The sequence below is a fragment of the Scomber japonicus genome, chromosome 8, assembly GCF_027409825.1.
Source record: "Scomber japonicus isolate fScoJap1 chromosome 8, fScoJap1.pri, whole genome shotgun sequence".
NCBI lineage: Eukaryota > Metazoa > Chordata > Actinopteri > Scombriformes > Scombridae > Scomber > Scomber japonicus.
This window is the reverse complement of record NC_070585.1, coordinates 21183021-21205505: the sequence shown is the minus strand read 5'-3', so window position 1 is coordinate 21205505 and position 22485 is coordinate 21183021. Positions and strand designations below refer to the sequence as shown.

General features: G+C 40.0%; 1 protein-coding gene across 1 annotated transcript; it reads left to right on the top strand.

Annotated features, from left to right (window-relative positions):
* The first annotated feature begins 470 nt into the window (after positions 1–470).
* On the top strand, positions 471–22415 carry ocrl (OCRL inositol polyphosphate-5-phosphatase). The gene is made up of 23 exons (XM_053323470.1): positions 471–909; positions 2092–2170; positions 5693–5784; positions 6158–6196; positions 6618–6731; positions 8549–8743; positions 8860–9094; positions 9183–9356; positions 9454–9555; positions 9675–9789; positions 9891–10007; positions 10230–10411; positions 10772–10883; positions 12418–12527; positions 12762–12897; positions 13076–13186; positions 13310–13475; positions 14712–14947; positions 17562–17681; positions 18259–18343; positions 18954–19081; positions 19268–19379; positions 20206–22415. Exons 1-23 carry the CDS (start codon positions 867–869, stop codon positions 20328–20330), a joined length of 2928 nt encoding a protein of 975 aa, XP_053179445.1. The 5' UTR covers positions 471–866; the 3' UTR covers positions 20331–22415.
* The last annotated feature ends 70 nt before the right edge of the window (positions 22416–22485 follow it).

Below are 22485 nucleotides of genomic sequence, written 5' to 3'. Positions count from 1 at the left end.
AGGAGTACACACACATACACACACACACACACACACACACACACACACACACACACACACCTACATATACATACACATATATACACACATATATACACATATATTGCACAGTTGAACTGAAGTACAGTAGTATATCTAATATACTTATATTGTCATATAAATGTCATATGTCATACATATTGTATCTTATTTCCCTCTGAAATGTAGTGACGTGTAAGTATTAAGTTAAATGGGAATACTCATACCTCAGAAGTGTACTTTACTACAGTAGTTGAGTAAATGTACTTAGTTATTTATTTAAATATTGTAAATAATGGTGAATGTACCACATGTTGCAGTCTTTTCTTTGAGGGTTATGGGGCTGCAGTTACACCCTCCGGACCGGCAGGTGGAGCTGCGCAACATCATGAAACCGAATCAACGAACAAGCAGCCGGGGAGAGGCTCTTACAGAGACCAGAGAGGGAGTCCAGCAAACTCTCTCCAGCACAGGCTGATGAGTTAAATCTACCACAAACTGTCAGATATGTAGTCCGACCAGCTGACACCGAGCGGGACTCAACACAAGCCGGATTCCTCACCTGTTTTCGTCGCGTAATGACACAAATTAGCCGGGATACTTCGACAAGTCGGCTCTGTTGAATATCTGTGAGCCCGCATCCAGCAGCGACAACAGCTGGCTAACAAGCTAACAAGCGACTAGCAGTAGCGACCCAGCGGTCGGACTGGACAGCTGTCAGCCCGGAAGGCCGAGCCGAGCCGAGCCGGGCCGGGCCGAGGTTTAACTTTCTCCGTCCGGACGGAGCCAGCACTAGAAAGTCTCCTCCTTCACCTCCTTTTCCCCTCTCCTGTTGTCGATCGGTAAGAATGGATTCATCTTTGGGGATAGGCGGCGAGGAGTGCTTGGCAATATCCTTTAAAAAAACAACAAAAAAAAGAAGGAAAAGAAAAAAGTGTTTTTGTGTGTGTTGCTAATGTTAGCTTGTTAGTGATCCTCAATGATTTCTCAGGTAACGTCAGTAATTTAGCTAACATAAAAAACATTATATGATAAGTGTTTTAGTAGATGTTACTTTCTACTCATGTGAGATTATTAACCTGCTTCTTTTTTTGCAGCTACAAAAAAACAGTCTTATCTCATTAAAGCCTCTTGTTATTGATTTGAATATAATCAGGCATGATATAGCAGAAAAAACAGGACCTGTTTGACAATTATTCAAGTCTGCCCTAAATAATATTCAGGTGCCCAAATTAATATTGAAACAGGTTTTTCTTGCTGTAATCATTCTTCCTGTTCATATTGACTATTAGAAGATCCCTTCATAATGAATTTACGATGAAAGTGATGGGGGACAAAAGCCACAGTCCTCCTCCGTCAGTCTGTGCAAAAATGTGTTAAAAGTTAATCTTAAGCTAATATGAAGCTTTAGCCATCCAAATATGTCAAATCAAGTAGATATATTTAAATGTTACAGTCTTTTTAGGGCTTAACTCCCTTACATTGCGGCTCAGCAGGGAAACAAAAATGGGAATCATTTACTCAAACACCTTAAATGTGGGGGATATCTACTTGATATGACTAACTCAGACAGTGGAAGCCTCATATATACTTCAGATAAACTTATAAATGTATTTTTGCACAAAATAACTCTGGATTTCGACCGCCATCTCTTCCATTGAAAGCACATTTGAAGAGGATCTTTTAATAGCCAGCATTGAGAGGATGAATGATTACTGCGAAGAAAACCTCTCTCAGTGTTCATGTGTTCACCTGTTGTTTTAGGACACACTTTAAAAATGATGTTGAACCCTTCCTTAAACCTACGATGTCTTTCACAAGCTAACCAACTTATCCACCAATCTGCTTGCTTTCTTCTGTCACTGCTACATGGCCTGTCGTTTGCCTCCTAATTTTTAATGAGCATGGCTTCTTCTAACAGTTCTCCTCACACTAACCACACTAATACTACTGCAAGCCTTGACGTAAATGACCGTGAAGCCGCGGTTCATTGAAATAACAACTCAGTGCTTGTGTTGTCCAAGCACCTTTCTCATCCCTAGTCACAATAATTCCTTGATTGTGCTGCTCACACTGTGAAAGGTCAGGAGCTGAGGTCTGGCCAGAAGGAGCCCAGACTACTGTCACTAATTGAGCGCAGTGGAGAGTTTATGTAAGTATCAGCGAACATGATGACTGATATTTCATCATCTTCTTTTGTTAGGCTTTAAGTAGACGTAGTGTGGAAGGAACAGGTTATTCTTGTGTGTGTTAAAGCAGCCGTGCACACTGCGAGATGTTAGATGATCATCTGCAGCATCGTCTTCACTTGGCTTCTGCTTTATTTGGAAGAACTTAAAGTAGTTGACTCCCGTTCCTGTATTTGAAGGTAGATACTTGCTGAGGTGATGGGCCTACTCTTCTGTTCAGGTCGCCTTATTTGGGAGCTGTTTTATGTTTGCTGCTGTCCTTTAGTGACATGCACTGAATAGCTGCGAAGGTGCTTTTGAGGCCAGATGGATATTTGGCTTTAACATGCAAATGATCTTATATCAAGGTGGTACATAAAACAGTCCTTTCTGTAATGTTGTACAACGATAGGTCCACACTGTGTAATACAATGTATTATTTAGGATGTAGAGTTGGGTTTCTTGTCCTATTTGATTATAGGGATAGCTCGACTTTTTTGAATTAGGGTTATATGACATACCTATCAATAGTTGGTGTATTGCCTACAGTAGATGGGGGTCAGCATGTCCCCAGTGTGGAGAAGCAGGCAGGAGTACCAACATGGAAGCAAAGCAATACTGTGGGTGGGGCTGGCAGTGAAATGTATTTCAGCCACCTAAAAACAAAAAGGGCCCATGTAAAAAATCAATATCAGTTCGAGTGTATGCTATACTTAGAAAATTATCTCTTTGCTTTAACTTCCCCTCATTTTATGGTGAATAACATCAGATAAGCAGTATATTGTTGGCAGGAAGTTGTGCAACTGAATCAAACTATCAGAAGGTCAGAAGCCAGAACTGGACTTTAGCTTTTTTCAGCGAAATTACATTATTGTTTCTTTGTCTTTCATACTGAATACCAGGCTGAATACACATATAGTTTTATAATATAGTGTGCTAGCATCAATGAAAGAAAAAAATAATTAGTTTTGAGAAGTTTTATAAAAGCAATCCCTCATTACATGTTATGAGTACAGAAATCAGCAAATAAAACTGATGTCATATGGCCCAATTAAAATAACTGGGCCTCTGCAGATATCAGCGACTGTTGGACTCGCTCCCCAGAGGCCTGAAGGTCAGCTGCAGATGTGTGAAGCTGTAGTGATTCAGTTTGGTGTTACGTCAGCAGGACTGACTCCACCATTCATGGAGAATTTAACTCTGTCCACCAGCTGATGGGATAGGTTCCCTAAACACTACATGGCCCTGCTGTCCAATCAGATTTACTCTTGGTTGAGATTCATCTGAGAGTCACATGTGCCAAACCTGATGTCGTCTTGGCAGCTCCAGTGTGTGATCAGCGAAAGGGCATGTTGTGGGTGTGTTTAAACCATGCATGTTGTTGGTGTTTGTAGAAGGTTGTGCCAGTAGTGTGAGGGAGAAAGCAATTAGTCCGACCAGCAGTCAGCTCACTGCCCATTATCCTGAATTCCTCCACTTAGTCCTGGACTGTAATGAGATTCACATGGGAACACAAGCTCCATGCTCAGCTAACTGTGTTAAAACCACAGACACTAACCTCAGGGGACGTTCTAACAGGGGAAAATGGTGAAACTGTTATGAAAGCCAGGTGCTGTCAGGATTTGAAGTCAAGCTCAGACTACAGGAGTTTTTGAGCCTATTTATCCCTGAGTCACCCTCTCTGACAATCACAGGAGAAGGTTTGGGACCCTGTCAGCGTCGCTGTAATTTCTAAATGTTTTATATTTAGGATTTTAAAATGTGGATGATTATGTCACTACTTTCTGAGCTGGACCACAGTAGCCAATGAGAGAGATTTGACGGTGTTGCCAGGCAATGGTAAGGAGCTAACATTATCTAACCGTTGACAGCTAAGATTTCACCTCCGACATCCCGTGTTTACTGCGTCTCTTTAATCATTATTACATCCAGACGCATTTAGTGTTCTGCTTTTGTGTTTTTTTTTCTCACTGCAAAGCATTTTGTTTACATCTGCTTCCCCACCACATCACGTGAGTTGGCGCATTTCTCCCTCTGGCACAATAATCTTAATATCCTGTTAGTGTGTGATGCACCATTGTTTTTAAATCTCAGTGTGTGCATGTTTCAGATTAGAGAGAAGTTTCTGTGAAGTTTCTCTTTATGTGCGTGACGTAACCAGATTTCAAAATCGGTTAAGCGTTTTTAACACCTACAGTCTGAGTCTGGCATTAGTTTTTGATGTACAGATACTGCAGCATACACCTGCGCTGCTGTGAGTGTTTGGCGCTGGTCTTGATTGAGTTGTACAACATCTCTGCAGTAGATACCCAAGGGAGCCTGACTGTGTTTGGTTTTTGTTGAGTTGTTGAGCAAAGATCCTGTAAATTATCTCTCATGTGTGTCAGTGTTTCTACACAGTACACTCTTCTGACCGCCCGCTGTCTCTGCCAGTGCGGTTGCATGTAGTGTTGTGTGTTGTGGTTCTGAGACTTTTCCTCTTGTCTTTGACATACTTTTGCAATTTTTGTAGTTGATGCACCAACAATTGATGCAGTGTCTCTTTGTAAATAACAGTTTTAAAGGCAGCATGTAGAGGGTGTTCCTGTAAGTTGAATAACAATTAGCAGCTATAGCAGAAGTGTCAAAATGACTACTCCTTAGTTATTTTTGAAGGCAACATGAGGCAACTTGCAGACGTCGAGAGGTGACATGAGAAACCAGAAAGCTTTAAAAATAAATAAAAAAATTCAAACCACGCCCTGACAGTCTCAACTAAAACCACACATTGTGAGGTTCACCATTCCGATATTTAATTTAAGGCTGTTACATTGTGATGTGTTGCTATTATTTGGTCCACCGGTTCTCCGTGGTCGATTGTCATGTTGCTTACAACATCAGAGGGGTCCTTTTCTGATTCTGGGAAACTGTGAGTCTCTGACACATTTCGTCCAGCAGCACTGAATCATTTTCCTCTCGTCAACAGTAATCAGACTTATTGTGAAGTGGAAAGGAAACGTGGGCAGTGTCCAGCGTGCTGCACTGACCCTTGCTGTTACTCAGCCTTTGTTAGAAAGTGCACTACGACCCCACCTTCACAAACCCACATCAGACTTGAAACTGCTTATATTGACTGTTTAATGACCCGAAGCTTAGCTCCTTTGTTTTTGCACAAGATTGTTACAGTGAACTACACTGAAGCTTTTATTCAGAATTTTGTGAAATAGTTTGCTTGAACTAAAGCAGCAGATTAGTGCATGTGCATGTACATTTGAGATTTTTAAGTTCACAATTTAATCACCAAATAAATGTAATCCTAATAGCATGTTTACCCACACTGCATCTCAATGTTCAGTTATTCTCATCATTTCAAGATGAATGCTGTTCATGAAACACTGTTTGAAATGAAGAATGACTGTTATGAGTAAGAGAAGTGGCTGAAGCTTTTGTGTCATAGATAATTGTTTGATCATATTAAAGCGTCACAGAGCTGATGTTAAGTGGGAGTCTGTGTTGTTCTCATTCAGATTGGGCGTCTTGGCGACTCCTGATGCTGTTGTGTCTCGTCCAGTGGCTCAGCTGTCCATACCCATCAATGGTAAATTTGAGCTTGTAAGAGGTATGTGACCTTTTTTTAGTCCTCAATGTGAATGTTGTTGTGGTTTCTGGTATGCTAGGCTAATACTGTAGTAAATGAGTTATGTTTGTGATTCTTCAGGTTAGTTTTTTGTGAAGTTGAGACACCACCACAGCTTCTCAATGTGAGCCCTCACATTCTTTAACCTTCAGGAAAAGTAGTCTCAGTAATAGTTAATGTTTACTCAGGGGTGCCGTGGGAGACCAGGGCGTGTTTTCTTTGAACTTTGAAGACAAAAATTTAAAAATCAACATACGGCCATTGCTGCCTGTTGAAACAGCACTGGTTTACTCCCCCAGCAGACCTTTGAACTGCACCGGCTCCAATGAAGCGCTCTTTTTCTCTTTCATTGCAGAGGCTGAAGAAGCTTTGCTCATTGACTTCGCTGCTCATAGTAAGCTGTTTTTCTTTTACCTCTTTGAATGAATTCATCTTTCAGTTTTGTTTTCAGATGCCGCTGATACAGGAAAAACTCTTTTTAAAGCAAGCCTGACCTATACTGTGGGAACTAAAGCAAGATGAACCAAGGCATTTACTGCAGCACGCCCCTATCCAAGCAAACTACATTTTTAGAGCATGCCTTCGGCCAAGCATTTACGTCTTTATTTAGTAGCAGACACTGGTCATGAGTTGCCAGGGCTCTCTGAAAGAATGCTGAATTGGTTCACAGTTAAATCACTATGCTTTGTTTCCTAGACAGTCTGCATTTCTGATGTGCTTGCAAAGTATAAATGTGTCCAACGTTTCTGCATGTGTCTTTGTGTCTTTGTGTGTGTGTGTGTGTGTGTGTGTGTGTGTGTGTGTGTCCGCTGTAGCCGGTGTCAGGATACGAATCAAAGGAGAAAAAACTCCAGACCTGCTGTTAGAACTCCAGGACGATGAACGGACTCAGACTTTCTTTGTCCAGGTGAAGAGCGCTCAGGAGCAAGGTAAGACTCTACTGTCTGTCAGCAGTCTAGAGCTGCTGGTTCATAAATTATTTAATCACTCATCTAACATTTATTTAGCAAGGGTGGATTACACCGCTCGCTGGTTTCCTGTGTGTTGTGGCCTCCCACACACTTGTGGAAGGATTCATTTAGCTGCCATGTTTTAAAATCAGATCCACCTTTTTGTGTCATGCCCACCAGTGTGAATGCAACCAGTGTCATTAAACTTTCACTTTCAAATTTTAGGCATGTAACTGACACTATTTCACTGATTAACTCGCAATGACAGCAAAGTTTCAAAGTCATTAGAGGAAAACAGATTGTAAATACGTTGGGTAAGAGTTATAAATATATTTATTTCTTTGTGAATGATCTACCATCTCCTTTGTTGAGCATGTTTTATCTATTTCTGTATCCAAAGCAGTTTTAAAGCAGCACTGTTGAAAGCAGTAGCATAGGAAAATGTTCTGTTGAAGCAGGCTGGAATATATGATGAGTCATTTGCATTTAAAACTACCCATATAGCTGATATATTGTATACCGGAAGAGAGTAGTGTGACTGGTTTTCATTTTGTTTGGTCTTTATCTCGCTGTGTTCAGACTTGAAATCAGAATCTATATATATTCATACCTGTGTACAACCATCTGGTTCCTTCCAACTGTAGGCATTTGTGAACTTATGTTTTGGCTGAGAACAGTGGGCAGATTGTGTTAAAAGGCAACCCCGAGGAACTTGAGTGACCTAATCCAAACACATGACTTTACAATGGAGCTGTGCTGCAGCCAGCATGTCTTTATCTGTGCTTCTTTTCCTTTTGTATACTTTAGCTGCACACACTTGTTGCAGCCAAACTGTTAGATAATCACAAAGCCAACCGTTTTGCATTTGATGTAACACAGGGTTGGATAATTTAGTACTGCTTTAAAATAAGAACCACCTCAAATTAAAGGCAGGTGTTGAAATGGTTATGCTGTAGCTGTGTTGATAGGTAATGAGTATTTCAGCAACTAAAAGTGAAGGTGCTTATGCAGTTATGAATGACAGATATCATCAAGAGTCATCAAGGTCCACAAAACAGAATGAGAAATATGTCAAATATATGAAGCCAGAGCTCAGGTGGACACATGTGGCGGGTATTATACTGTGGTATGCTACAAAGGTTGCTGTGATTATTATTATATTTATATAGTAAATGGATAAAGAATACAGATTGTGATTTGGCCCAGTTAGGTATTTGAAGTCTGTGTAAACTGTGGTATTAAATCCATTCTTGGGTTATCACCTCACTGACAGCTTGGAGGAATATCTTAAAAAACGTTTTTGAATGTGGAGCGGCAAGTTATTATTTCTATAAAAGAACATGATCATCCAGTTTCACTTTGCTGCTATCACTTTCTTTCAATTTTTATTTGATGACTAACATCTTAGTAGAAGTAGTAGTAGAAATGTTTCCTCTTCAGTAGTTGCCAACACACCGTCTGGCGGCTGGTATTACGTGATCTACTACTTCCTGTGATGACATCACTGCTTGTCTGGGTGTTGGCTCATTTGTTTGTTTTCATATTTACATTGATAAATGTTGGTTAAAGCAGGAAGAAAATTTACTGAATTAAAGGTTTCATAATTTATTAGTGTTGATGGATTTATTTGTTTTTCATGAGCAAGACGTTTCACTTCTGTGAGAGGTTTTGTTTCTTCTCAAAGCTCAAGATAATTCCCAGAGAGATGTTCCTATTGCATGTGTAAAATGTCACGCATGTTGAGTAAGATTGATTGTTGTGTAAGTCTTCATGTTAGTTCTGTTTCACTTCCTCAGTTCAATCAAAACTCACGACACCCAAAGCGATGGAGCCCCTAGCACCAATAGCACAGAGGGGTCCAGTCCCCATCCCGCCTCAAAGAGGAAACAAGACTGCTAACTCTATGGGCTCTGGAGTCAACCCACCCAAATCTACCAGTGCACTGCCTACCAACCTCAACAACAGCACTCCAACAAATCGCACTAATACAGGTAATGTATACGCACATGCATATATGATATTTAGTTTGAAAACAAAGCTCTAAACTTGCCTAAACCTGAAGTTCTGTTTCTGAAATGGTCTGTTTTTAAACTGACTTTTCCTGAAGATCCGGCTCAGTCACTTGCCTCAGACTTTGGCTTTGAGGACAACTTCAATCATGCTCTGAAAGTGGAGGAAAAGAAGAACCACCAGAACCGGATCGTTGCCTCCAGGGAACCTCCTCCTGTTCCTCCTCTACCTCCTCGCAAAGCCTCCTACACACCAACCAACCCTCTGCCTCCTCCACCAGTCCCTAAAGACAGAGCTGTCTCCTTACAGGCCAAAGACAACTCCAAACCAGAGTAAGTTAACCTGTCATCACAGTGTGTCACTTTTACTGGAAACGTGAGGGATGCATACTGAACTGGATCGACGCTTTCTGTATTCCAGTAGTTTCAGATCAGGTTTTGATCGTGTGGACAGGCCACCATCTTGGTGCGAGAGTCCCACCACAAACACCATGAGGCAGGCCATGTTCTCCAGCCAGGCGGGTCAAAGAGAATACCTCATCAAACACCGCCTGGGTAAGAAGGAGAACGAGTATGTGGACCTCCAGAACTTCAGGTGAGAGGAGCTTTACTCAAAAATGTAGATTGTGGCTCCAGCCACCACTGACCTTACCCTGTTTGTTTTGAACATGTTTGTTTGTTTGCTTGCTCAGGTTTTTCACCGGCACGTGGAACGTGAACGGCCAGTCTCCAGACAGCTCGCTTGAGTCGTGGCTCTGCTGTGACCCAGAACCTCCTGATCTTTACGCTTTGGGGTCAGTGTCAATTGTTCATACAGTACTTACAATACAGTACTGAAAACCTTTGACTTGTATTTGTTTTCTGCTCTTTCCTAGAAAAAAACTAAATTATTAAACCTTGTTTATTTCTCCAGCTTTCAAGAATTGGACTTGAGCACTGAGGCTTTCTTCTACATGGACTCGTCCAAGGAGCAGCTTTGGGTAGAAGCTACGGAGAGGAGCTTACACACTAAAGCCAAGTACAAGAGAGTGAGTAGGAGAGAGACCCTCCTAATGATGACTCAATAAATATATTCTATTCTAGACACCTGTCTGCTGGAACAGGTACTAACTTCCTTTTACGTTTACAGGTTCGGACCATACGGCTGGTTGGGATGATGCTGGTGGTCTTTGTCAAAAAGACACACAAGAATCATATAAAAGAAGTGGCTGCAGAGCACGTGGGGACTGGAATCATGGGAAAAATGGTTAGTTCACAGTAAACTCAGACTGTTAAAAATGTGAATTCAAGTTAGAAAATTGTGAAAAATGTCTGCATCTGCAACTGGATGCACACCAAAAAACAACATTGCATCTCTCTCAGTCTTTTTTAATGTAATATATCCTTCTGAAGTATTAAATGCATCATCTACAGTTTACATCAACATTATTCCTGCATGAAAAAAAGGCCCTGTTTAATTTTTTTCCAGGGGAACAAAGGAGGTGTTGCAGTGAGGTTTGTTTTCCACAACACTAGCTTCTGCATCGTCAACTCACATCTAGCGGCACACGTGGAGGACTTTGAGCGCCGTAACCAGGACTATAAAGACATCTGTGCTCGCATGACCTTCCACTTACTGGAACACCCCCCCCTCAGCATCGTCAAGCATGAGTGAGTTCGACATTCAGAGTGAGAATATGACTCTGTATTCACGTGCAAGTTGTTTGTACCAACTGAATCATTTTCAATATTTTTTGTGATTGATTAGGTTTTCTTATTTTTAAATTTGTAGAATTCAGCAATAATAATTAATTAATTCTACAGGAAATATATGTCATATAAAAAGCTAAAATATGTAAACTTTGCTTTAAGTCAGTGTTTTTTTACTAAATTGTTTTAAGCAATCGAAGACTTTATTTTTTGCTTTGCTAACAAAGATTCTCATGATCTCTATTATCATATTCACCACAACACTATAGTTCTAATTCTGTTACTTGAAGCTATCTCTGTTTCCCTTTTTTTGCGTTTCAGTGTGGTAATCTGGCTTGGAGATTTAAACTATCGTCTGTTCTTGTACGATGCTGCTGAGGTCAAACAGCTCATTACTCAGAATGAGCTGAGGAAGCTTCAGGAGGTTGATCAGGTGAGAGACTCAGGGCCCCATCTTGCGGTCGGCGCACAGCGGATGGCGCATGTGTCTTTGTTAGTTAGTTAGTGGTCAGGCGCATTGGTGGCGCGTTGCTATTTTGAGGCATAGGAAAATGATTGTGCTACTGACCAAAAAAAGAAACAGGTCTAAAGTCACTGGCGCATATTTCACTGTTTATTTAAGGGGCGCATCATCAAGAGTCCAATATGCTTCTAGATAAGTGGGTGCACTGTGCACAGACAATGTGCTTGTTACGCACATGGATGCGCAGCAGCACACAAACATGCAAAACATTACAAATAAAAGGACCATAATGTGAATTTGTATTATGATGTACATCAACATATTAAAAATACATGTCATATTAGTTAGTCATAATATTTATCAGATTTAATTCATTGTAAAAAAAATGGAGAGCGGACAGTCCTAACAACCTATGAAAGTCTGTAGCCTCTGAGATGCTGCACAGAGCGCAGTGCCATTACACACAGCCACTCACTGTTTATTAAATCAGCTGATGACACCAGGCTGCTGCACACCTCTACACTCATCAGGCTGGTTGGTTATATGTCCATATTCTTCCTTTATATGAATTAAATGTGAGGTTAGCAGCTCATCAGCCAACTTTCCTTTCAGCAAAAGTAACATGTGATATTATTGAAACGCATTGCTGGGTAAATGCACTGTTATAATAGCAATCCGCCAAAGTGACAGCGATCCTGGATATTAAAGGGAATGGGAGATGACACTCTGATTGGTTTACCGTGTGTTACGCCCAAAACACGCCTATGATTAATGAGGGGAGTTAAGTCCAACCCTTTTAGACCATGTGCCTGGCGCAGTGACCATTTTTCACCCATTAAAATAGCAAAAGTGGATTTGGACACGCCCCAAAGGAACTTGCGGCAGGCGCTTCACGCCATGCGCTATAGATCGTTAAAATGGGGCCCTCAGTGTTTACTCTTTTGGCTGTGTGCTAATAGCCAGCAGCTGAAAAAGACATTTAAATAAACAAACAAAACAAAACCCTCTATCGTACCATGTATTACTATAATTAGCTTTCCTTTTGATCCTGAAGCAGTTTAAAAATCCTGCTTGTATAAATGTCCATGTATGGAGCCATTTCAGATAACATTTAGCCCTTTAATAATGCCGTTAAGATCTAACTCGAGGCCCTCGTTGCTGATCAGTAGCTTTTCGTGAAATGTACGTGTTTGTATGCGTAAGTTGTGGTTGTGTTACACAAGTTCTCATGGGAGAGTTGCATAACTGTGACAGTTAAGCAAAGCGCCGCTGAATGAGAATGTATTTCTTTTTTTAAAAAGTATGTAGTAAGTAAAAAAGTATGGTAATATAAGGGAAGTTGTTTTGCAAATACGACTATTACACAGATTGTAAGGATTGCTACATTTAAGCTGTGGTGTGTCTGTTGTCTGTTATAATTTTCTCTTTAAGTCTGTTTGTTGTCACAATAATAATAAATCCCATCTGAGGATTTAAATACGTATTTCCACTTGTTTTTGTGCAGCTGAACATTCAGAGGCAGACCAAAAGAGCCTTCACTGACTTCATGGAGGGAGAGATTAACTTCATTCCTACGTACAAGTATGACCCCAAAACAGATCGATGGGACTCAAGGTAGGAACACATCCCTGTTTTGTGTTACATTGAACTGGAATTCACAGATTTTCTCCTGGATTCATAAAGCCGTTACTAACTTGACCACAGCTTCAGCCTTCCTGATTAAATTTTGCTAGTAAGGCTTTCATTTCCGGTCTTATCGTTAGACTAACACTGCGTCAGCAGTCCTGTGCGTTTCTTTGTTTCTGTGACCTCTGACTTTACCACTGAAACCGTGTCTGTTTCCTTTAGTGGGAAGTGCCGTGTCCCGGCTTGGTGTGACAGAATCCTGTGGAGGGGAAACAATGTTAAGCAGCTCAAATACCGAAGTCACATGGAGATGCAAACCAGTGACCACAAACCTGTCAGCTCCCTCTTCAATATAGGGGTAAGAAGCAGATAAATACCTCCCACTGACCTGCAAGCTTCTGCAATATATTTAATGTATTTGAGACAATATGATAGTTTTAAATAGTAATTAAAAAGGTCACTGATAATAATAAAATACAGTACATCCACATGTGTATGAAGTGTATGAGGTTTGGGATTTATCGTTTGTGTAACAGGTGAAGGTCGTGAATGAGCAACGCCACAAAAAAGTGTTTGAAGAGATCGTTCGGGCGATGGACAGAATGGAGAACGATTTCCTTCCCTCTGTAACCCTGAGCAGGAGAGAGGTGAGAATTAAGTCCTCACACACACATATGCTCATTAAACGCAGTGTTTCATCCATTTATTTTCAGGATCAAGTTATGTGGATTCTGTGATAAATGTTACCTCTTTTTTTCTCCGTCCTGCAGTTTGCATTTGAGAATGTGAAATTCCGGCAGCTTCACAGGGAGCGCTTCCTAATAACGAACGATGGGCAGGTCCCGTGTCACTTTGCCTTCATCCCCAAACTCAACGACTCGCAGTATTGTAAGCCTTGGCTGCGTGCCGAGCCAAGCGATGGATTCTTAGAGCCCAGTAAGTCCTTTTTATCCCTATAATTCCTCTTGCTTCTTTGATTGTCCTTTGGCTCGTTTCCTCGGGTTTTTTTACCTGTAGTTATGTAGTACTGTAAACACTACTGTCAAAGCAAAGATTACAGGTTTTGTTGCATTTCTTCAGGACAACATTGTATTGCTACAGATCCCAGGTTCACTACAGTAATAATTTAATATTCACAGCATTCACCTTTGTTTAACTGCTGCATGTTAAACAGCAAAATAAGCAAAGTGGCTCACACATCAAATGAGGAGTTTTTTATTTAACAAAAATCATATAAAATATATTTTATTTCATTGGAGAACAGTAACAAGCATGTGAACCTTCATGCTTCCAACCTTTTATACCTCATTTGTACAACATGGCACTTGTTGCTCCAAACAACAGATAACTGATAACAGAACATTTGAATGTTTCCTCACAAGATAAACTCTCCTCTAAGAGGTCAACTGTTAACATTGGATGTGATCTAATACATTCTGGTGTTTACATGTGCCCACACTTAATCAGACCGCTGTGTGACATGCACAAAAGTGATGAATACATCAGGACGATATGTCAAAAATGTCCTACTGGCCAACAATTGGGGAGGGGCTGAGCAAAACTGGGGAGAGACCTCAGAAGCCAGGCATTTCTACACTCTCTGTGTAGGAGAGGCTCAGATTGTCACTACAATGAGAATAGCTAATCCACCTTAAATCAATCCACCTTAAGTGAACTGGTCGGGTGGGGCTAACCCGTTGTGGCTAACCCCCTTCACTTTAATCATCAGGTGGGAAGGAGGACATGAGAACTTGATTTGGGTCTTGAGGAGTATGCATTCACTGACAAATATCCTAAACTTTACACACACTGCGCTGCTGTGTTCACATCCACTAACTTCATCCTCACACACAAACTCACTCTCCACCATCACGTCACCTAATGAGACAAACGTGCACAAAAAGAATATATTTACGTCAACCAGAGAGACACGATTGGATTAAGTATTTACATGGTAATTACTAATATTTTCTTATTGAACAAATGATCACAGATTTACACCACCCCTCTAAACCTGATTGAAAAGTCCTTCTGATCGGTGCTGTCTCTTCTGATTTGAGGTGGTTACATGAGGCGTTTTTATTCTGATTATCAGTAGAATATCAGGTTCCATGTAAATGCAGCTAATGTTCTCATCAGAAGAGTGAACCTCTGCTTTATCTCCTTGAACAGATGAGACGCTGGAGATCTATCTGGAGGTGTACGTCAGTAAAGACTCTGTCACGCTGCTGAACTCCGGAGAGGACTCCATAGAGGACATTCTGGTGCTCCATCTGGACCGTGGCAAAGACTACTTCATTACCATCTCTGGCAACTACATGCCCAGCTGCTTTGGCACCTCGCTGGAGACTCTGTGCCGCATGAAGAAGCCCATCAGAGAGATCCCCATCACCAAACTCATCGACCTGGTAAGGGCAGAGCTTTTCCTTTTTTCCGTGGCATGCAAGCGAAATCCCATCAGGCTAGTTGAAAACGATAGGATTAGTGAACAAAGAACAAAGTGAACAAATTTTCCTCAAACCTTCCTCTACATGGACCAGTCTTGCTCAGATTGTAATCCAATAACCAGTCCTCTCTCTGTAGCTCTTCACCTGAAGTGGGGACACGTGAGGGCTTGTTCACCCCCTCTGGGTAAAGTTGGTCAGAGAGAGAGAGAGAGAGAGAGAGAGAGACTATTTTTGGAGAGCATAAGAATGTCTCAACATGTGTATTTCTGGCTTGAGAGAGAGGCCAAGGGAACGAGAAAGAGGCAAAAATATAGGAAGGGAGCTCCTTAAGAAGAGGGAGAACTGACTCAAGTTAACTCACTTTAGTCTGTTGTATATAAATAATCTTAATGTTTACACCTCTGTCTGTTTCCATATTGCTGAAGTATTGTCACTATCAGTCAGTACTCCCTTTATTTCTACTGTTCTACTTTTCCTGCTGGCTTTATGTATGTGGATGAAATGATTTAAGACCACTTAATAATCAATCTTTTCTGTTTCTGTGATTATGCATAGTACTATCTTCTTCTTTTCTTTCCTTTCTTTCTCTTCATTGCCTCTCCTTGCCTTGATCATTCGTTTCCAACTCTTCACTGTGGTTGTGGGCTGACTTCTTGCTCAGGGAGAGGACACCTACATGGAAAAGGTAAAATATTAACACTGATGATAAACGGCTATCAGGCAAAAACAACGTCTGTACTGCTGTAGTTACGAGCCGTGTGTCATTATCTCTCTCATAAAATTTTATTGACCTTCCTCAATTGTTCATGTCTGAAACTGGGCCGAGTATTATTAGTAACAGTCGTATCAACCAAAGCTCTGACCTAGACTGTTAATGTGTAACTTTTTTATGTGTAAAAAAGGTCAGACCGCTAACTTTCAAATAGAGCTGATATGAGCATCAGTCCAGTCAAATGAATCAGCATTTTGATAATCAAGCAGTACAGCACATAAATTACATTTTAAGGGGTTTCTGCTTTTTTCTTTTTTATGTGGATATAAACTTTATAGACATAATGCTGTAAACTTTATAGTTGAACCAAATAGTCAATGAATTGAATATGGGCTTTTTCAAACTAACAGCATTTTCCACTAAACAGTTAATTGATCAATTGAAAAAAGAATCCTGAAATTAATTGATCATGAAAATTCACTTGCAGCTGTACTTCTAAGAAACATTTTTAAATTGAATTGAATCAATTTTGTTGTTTGACACAAAAGTAATTGGCAACTCTTTTGATAATCAATTAATTGTTTAATTATTTAGTCATTTTTAAGGCACAAATGCCAAACATTCCCTAGTTTTAGCTCAAGAGATCTCCATCATTTCTTTGTCACATGTGATTGTAAACATCACTTTAGCTTTTATGATGCTCATTTTTGTAGGTATTCTGTCATTTTGTCAACCAAACAGGAATGTAAGGAGCAGTAGAACTAATAATGAAAATAATCGTTAGTTGGAGCCTTAATTCACTTGTTCAACCAACACTTCACTGCTGCTTACACTGTCATTTGCTAAAACACCACCAGCTAATCTAAAAAGTGAATCAGAACACAGCCGCTCCACATTTTAGAAAGCTGACAAGGGCAGTGATCAGTAAGCCCAGCCCACGGGCAATCACAGACCAGACCATGCCAGCTTTGTTATAATCTGTGTGCATGAATCAGTCACCCATTAAATCTCCCACGGCCCATTGAGAGCAGGGTACAAGCAGTCCAGTGAAATGTAGCAACACACACACGCATTAAATCTCATTTCACAGCAGGTCACCCTCACTGCTCTGTTCCTTCATACACATGATTAAAGCTAATGAGAAGAAGTATTAGGGTCTGTTTAGCTGAGCTCAAACACTCATATTAAGCCTAATGACAAGCTCTTTCTTCCATTTCATAGCCTGTTACTGATCAGTGAATCAGAGAAGTTGCATCAGTAAACGTAGAGCCACTTAGAATATAAATTAGACTTTTTTGCACTTTAGCAATTCAGTACATATTATGTTAGAGGCTTTCTTGGTCTTGAATCCCCAATGGAAGATAAAAAAAACACTGTAAATATCCTTCTGGATCACATCAGACGCTTTGGGTGTCCGTTAAAACATTTTACACAATATCACATTAACTCTGCATGTTGGCCCCCCATTAAAAGGCCCGCTCCAGTTTCCCCTGCTTCTATGTGCAGCCCCGCAGCTGCAGTTATTTTCGGACGTCTCTTGTGAGTCTCGGGGATCCATTTGCAGATACAAAAAGAATGTGATATCCTGCTCTTAGTAAAATGGCTCTCCTTCATGTCTCCAGACCCCAGAGATAATCTGGACCTCACTGCTGCCCCCACTCCATCACTAATTGATCAGATGTGTCATGTGCAGTCATTCTAGTTGTCTCTGTTATACTTTGACACAGCAGTATGAATAATATAGGAATAATGTCATCATTTCAGATAATTTTTACCTCCCATTTTCATAGAATTTTCATGAATAACTGGGGAGTTATCTTTGTTATACCAGGAAATTATCTAACATGGCTTATTTCCCATTAGGAAAAGTCCAAGGTGAACTTTCTGTTGGTGGATGGTGCAAGTACCGAGGACAAACCTCTAAAGATCCCCAAGGAGGTCTGGGTTCTGGTCAACCACCTCTTCACCAAGTCCTGTGATCAGGTGAGAAGGGTGCAAATGAAAAGATGTTAATCATAAAAGTGATTAGACAAAAGTGAGGGATGTTTTTTCACAAGCAGGTTTTTCTTCTAAGGAGTAATACATACAAAGTATAATTACATAGAGCAGAATGATACTAACATAACTAAGTATTTAAATATTTTTCAAACAAGTACCTCCATATGTGTAATATGTTAAAGATTCAAAAATGGCGCTCAGTATATTCAAAGGCTGTTTCTGCACAAGAAAGGTTTGGTCGTCATATTAACATTTATTCTTTGAGCATAGTATTTATTCTTCTTTTCACAAAGTAACAATTTTCCAGTATCTGGGTTCAGTGTAATGCACCTTTTTAAGATCAAGACAAAACACCAGATTTATGTCCAGATAGACTAATAAACCTCATATTTTAAATAGAGTAAGTGATTAATTGATTAATTGCATAAATCATGTTGAGAATAATTGATAATGAAATAAAATAATCATTAGTTGCAGCTCTAACCTATTTTTATAACACAACATCCATCTTTTTATGTCGTCCAGTTTTAATCTTCCATATTTGTCTCTGCGTGTCTCTTAGGAGGATTTGTTTCAAACACCGGGCTTACAAGAGGAGCTGCAGAGCATCATCGACTGTCTGGACACGAGCATCCCAGAATCCATCCGTATCCTTAAAGTCTATGTAAAGTAAGAATAAATATGTGTTCTGAGTTTGACATACCACAGAAAAAAAATGAACACAGAAGTCTTTAAACAGTTTGTGAAACCTAGCTCCACAATTGAAATCTAAATGGTTGTAATGCTTTGTACACCTTTTTTAGAAATACATTTATGACCTATTTAATGGGTTTAGAAGAAAATGTCTGAATCCACTTTACACAGTCTTTAAAGACATCGCCAGTTTCACAGCTCAGAGGTCACAAATGCCTGCAGTCGTGTCTTATCTGCCTCCAAACAGCATAAAATATAAGACATACATGAGCAGCATTAAGACGCACATCTACTTATATACTTACCGAGTTAATACATGGATTCTCGTATGAGCTTGTGGTGTTAAGAGGTCAGTAAGAAGGGTTCAGTGATTAAAGCTAAGAGTTTCGTAGCTAGAGATGACATGTTGTCAGATAATAAGAAGACATGCAGGCAGAGACAAGGTCACTAGATATGCAGAAAATTCATTCATTCCATCACAATCAAATTTAAATGCTGAGCAGAATAGATCCAGGCACACATTGCACCGTATATGTTCTCGTTGTTCCCTGACTGTTCCTGTAGCTGGTTGCAACCACTCGGTTGCAGAGGCCCTGCTGATCTTCTTGGAGGCCTTGCCGGAGCCAGTCGTGTGTTATGAACTCTACCAACGGTGCCTGGACTGTGCTCACGACAGCCGTCTCTGCAAACAGGTGGAGTGATCACACGCTTGATGTATTGTTTAGTTCTCTCTCTGTTTACACTGCAGTAAAGGGTGTGTTGCAAGTAATGCAGTTTTCAGTTTTTCTGAGAAGCATTTTTGAGTGTTTTTTTTTTTCTTTGTAATATAAACACTGATGCATATTACTGATCTTTGTCTCCATCTTGACCATCAACAGTTGATCTCACAGCTGCCCCGGGCTCACCGCAATGTGTTCCGTTACCTAATGGCCTTCCTGAAAGAACTGCTCAAACACTCCCACAACAACAACCTAACAGCCACTCTCTTAGGTAAGCTTTACATACAGTGCTGCTGTCTGATGATCACTATACTTCATACTTTACATAACAGTTTGCCGTCTACATATGAACTGTGTTAAAGGCCTTATGAACAGAATATTTACCTCCATATATCACTCTTATTTAGTTCTGACAGCAGAGCTTTATGCATCCCAAACAATAAGACTATTGTAGTGTGAACTGATTGACTGTACAGTATCTGTTTGGTGTCAGTTCTTTCTGGTGGATAAACTACACAACAGTGACACTGTTTCTAAATGATCTCAAATATATATTTTTTCATTTCTGTACTAATTAGCTCCCCTAAACTGATATTGATATCTGCAAGAAGATAAACTAGCAGTGACAACATCAGTCTTCTGTGTACTATCAGGAGTAATCCTTAATTCTACTGATATTATACTCACACATTGTTATCTGGTGAATTCAAGGCTCAAGTATCAAAAATTCCTACATTGTATTCAGCCCTGATTGTTGTCTTCACACGCCCATAATCACAGGAAATAAGATGATGCTCTGTCATAAATACAGCATCTTTACTGCTGAGCTCTGAGCAGTTTGGTGTATTTTGCTCAGACACGGTGGATGTTGCAGCAGTAGTTCAGGAGGGGCAGATTGTTCTGATCTGATGCAGTAACCCTTATGGAGGTTTTTCTGTTAAATCCTCACAGACTGGCAGGATTTGTGTTAATGTTTTTTTGACACCCCTGATCATAGAAAACATGTATTATACATGATTAAAAATTAAGTTAGTCTTCTTTATATATTGGATGTCAGCTTTTATTCATCGTTTCTTTACCCTGTTGTTGTTTTCTAGCAACCCTCTTTGCCAGCCTCCTTATCCGACCGCCTCCCAACCTGGTGGCTAGGCAGACGTCACACGAAAGGCAGAAAGCAATCGACTTTGTTCTGGGTTTCCTCATGGCAGGAGATGAGGAGTAACGCAGGAGACCAGAGTGTCCCCTCTTTGCAAAGGAAGTGGACCCGTTGAACACTGTGTAACATGATTCACTTGGTATTTTGTCATCTATTGGAGACCAGTGCACCCTTTCTTTCATCAACTCTCATGTTCGACATCCACAAGACCCTTTTTTTTTTTTTTTTTTTTTTGGCTTCCATTTGAACTTCAATGATTACACCAAGTGTCAGAGCTTAAGTTTTGTTCATAGTACGACCGCTCGCTGGATTTGAAAGCACTAGGAGGAGGTTTGAACTGATGAGTATGCACCTCTGCTGAACCTGTAGGACCTCCAGACTACAGTCGTCCTCATCCTCAGCTGACCCTTCTTACTGTAGGCGCTCTTGCCAAAATAGTAGTGAGTGCTATGAACGTGAAAACACTATGTATGCATAGATGCTAAGAGAGAGACTCGGTTACACTAAAGAAAATGAACAGTGAGACGCAGACTGAATGCTAGCATATCTGTCAAAGCATTAGATAGTTTAAAATGGGATAATTATGAAAATACTAAGAATGTTTAAGCTTAAAATAAATCGTGACAATCGTTCATTTTGCAGCATTTTAGCTGAGGGGGCAATATTAAGATATCTGCTAGAGTTATTCATTAGCATTTCCATTGTGTTTTAACTGTTATTTATATATATTTGTTTCCTGTTCAACATACTTTGCACCACCCAAACCGATTTTCTCTACTGTGGTTTATTTTCAAGCTCCGCCTCGTTTAAAAAGAAATGTCCCATCGGAAAAATCTCATCATATATTTAGTTTTGTTTGTTTAATCATCCTGTTATAGAAAAAGAAACACTTTGTCGTCTGTTTGTGGTGTCTTTTTGTCTAACCATGAGCCTTACATCCAGTTATGCCAGTTCCTCTTAAGTTACAAAACAAGTCTGTTAACTTCCTGATGGACCGGAATAGAGCGAAGAGTTAAAGCTTGTGTGGTTCTCGATGTCTTAAATGGTGTAAATAGTGGTCGTTTTCCCTGTTTGACTTTCATGGGTATTTGACTGTCAGTATATGGTGGTGCAAATATGTGATGGTGTCTACACTTTGTCATGTTTGTCATGAAGGTGGAACTATTACTATCTGTATTTGTTTACATGTCTCTCTTCTCTCACTTCTGCCACATTTTAAGGCTTTACAGTTCTTGCTGCCAAGGCTCCAAAATTGTTTCTCAAACTAACTCTAGACTCTTTGTTTGACGTGATACAGCATTTTCTGTTCAGCAAGATTTTAATGGCTCGTTACTCTGCAGGACGTAGCCTGTCTCTGTGCACTTTTCTCATTTGTGCCACAGAGGAAACATTTTTGTGTTGGCACTGTTGCAACACGTCATGGGTATTTGAAATAAGGAACTCCCATGCTGTGTATAATGAAGAGTATTTCCTCTTACCAGTTGTATCCAGAGACAGCCTCCTCCTAGCTTTCCATAACAAAAATATTTGCAGCATTTATGATACTAATTTCCATTGTTCAGTATCTCTTAGAAATGTAGCAAAGCCAGAAAAGCCCTGAGAGGTTTTCATCTCTGACGCTGCAGGAACTCAAAAGATTTTTATCTGAGACGATGTGAGCTCATGATGTAATATGACACTGCTGACAATCATGGCACTTAAAGGATAAACCTGTAGGGCTCGACTTGCTCTATTCTTGTGTAGTTTCTTCTGCCTTATTGCCATTTAGTAAATAGATGCTTCTGTTGGCCTTCATCAAGCCAAGCTTTACTAAAACGTGGCTCAGGCCTGAAGGAAAAGTGTACGTTGATCTTGATTTGGGAGATTTTACAATTTATTTATTGACATAAACAACTAAACGTCAAACCAATCAGTATAATCAGTATCTTGTTCGTTGCCACTGAATCAACTGTATTTGTGTGGATTTTTTGTGCTTCCCGTCTTCAGTTTTGTCACTCTGTTCATAAATTTAAGGTACGTTTTTAAAAGGTATACAAGGAAACACTTGCACCTGTTTTCAACTTTTCTGATTTCTTTTCTTCTTTTTTTTTTGGTACTTTTAATTTATTTAACAGAAATAAAATGTATAAAGTTGTTTCGTGTTCTAATTCAACATCGTCTCTTGAAATATTCTGTGTGGAAATCCTGTTGTTAGATTTTTAAAAAGGATTTTGAGGCTCAC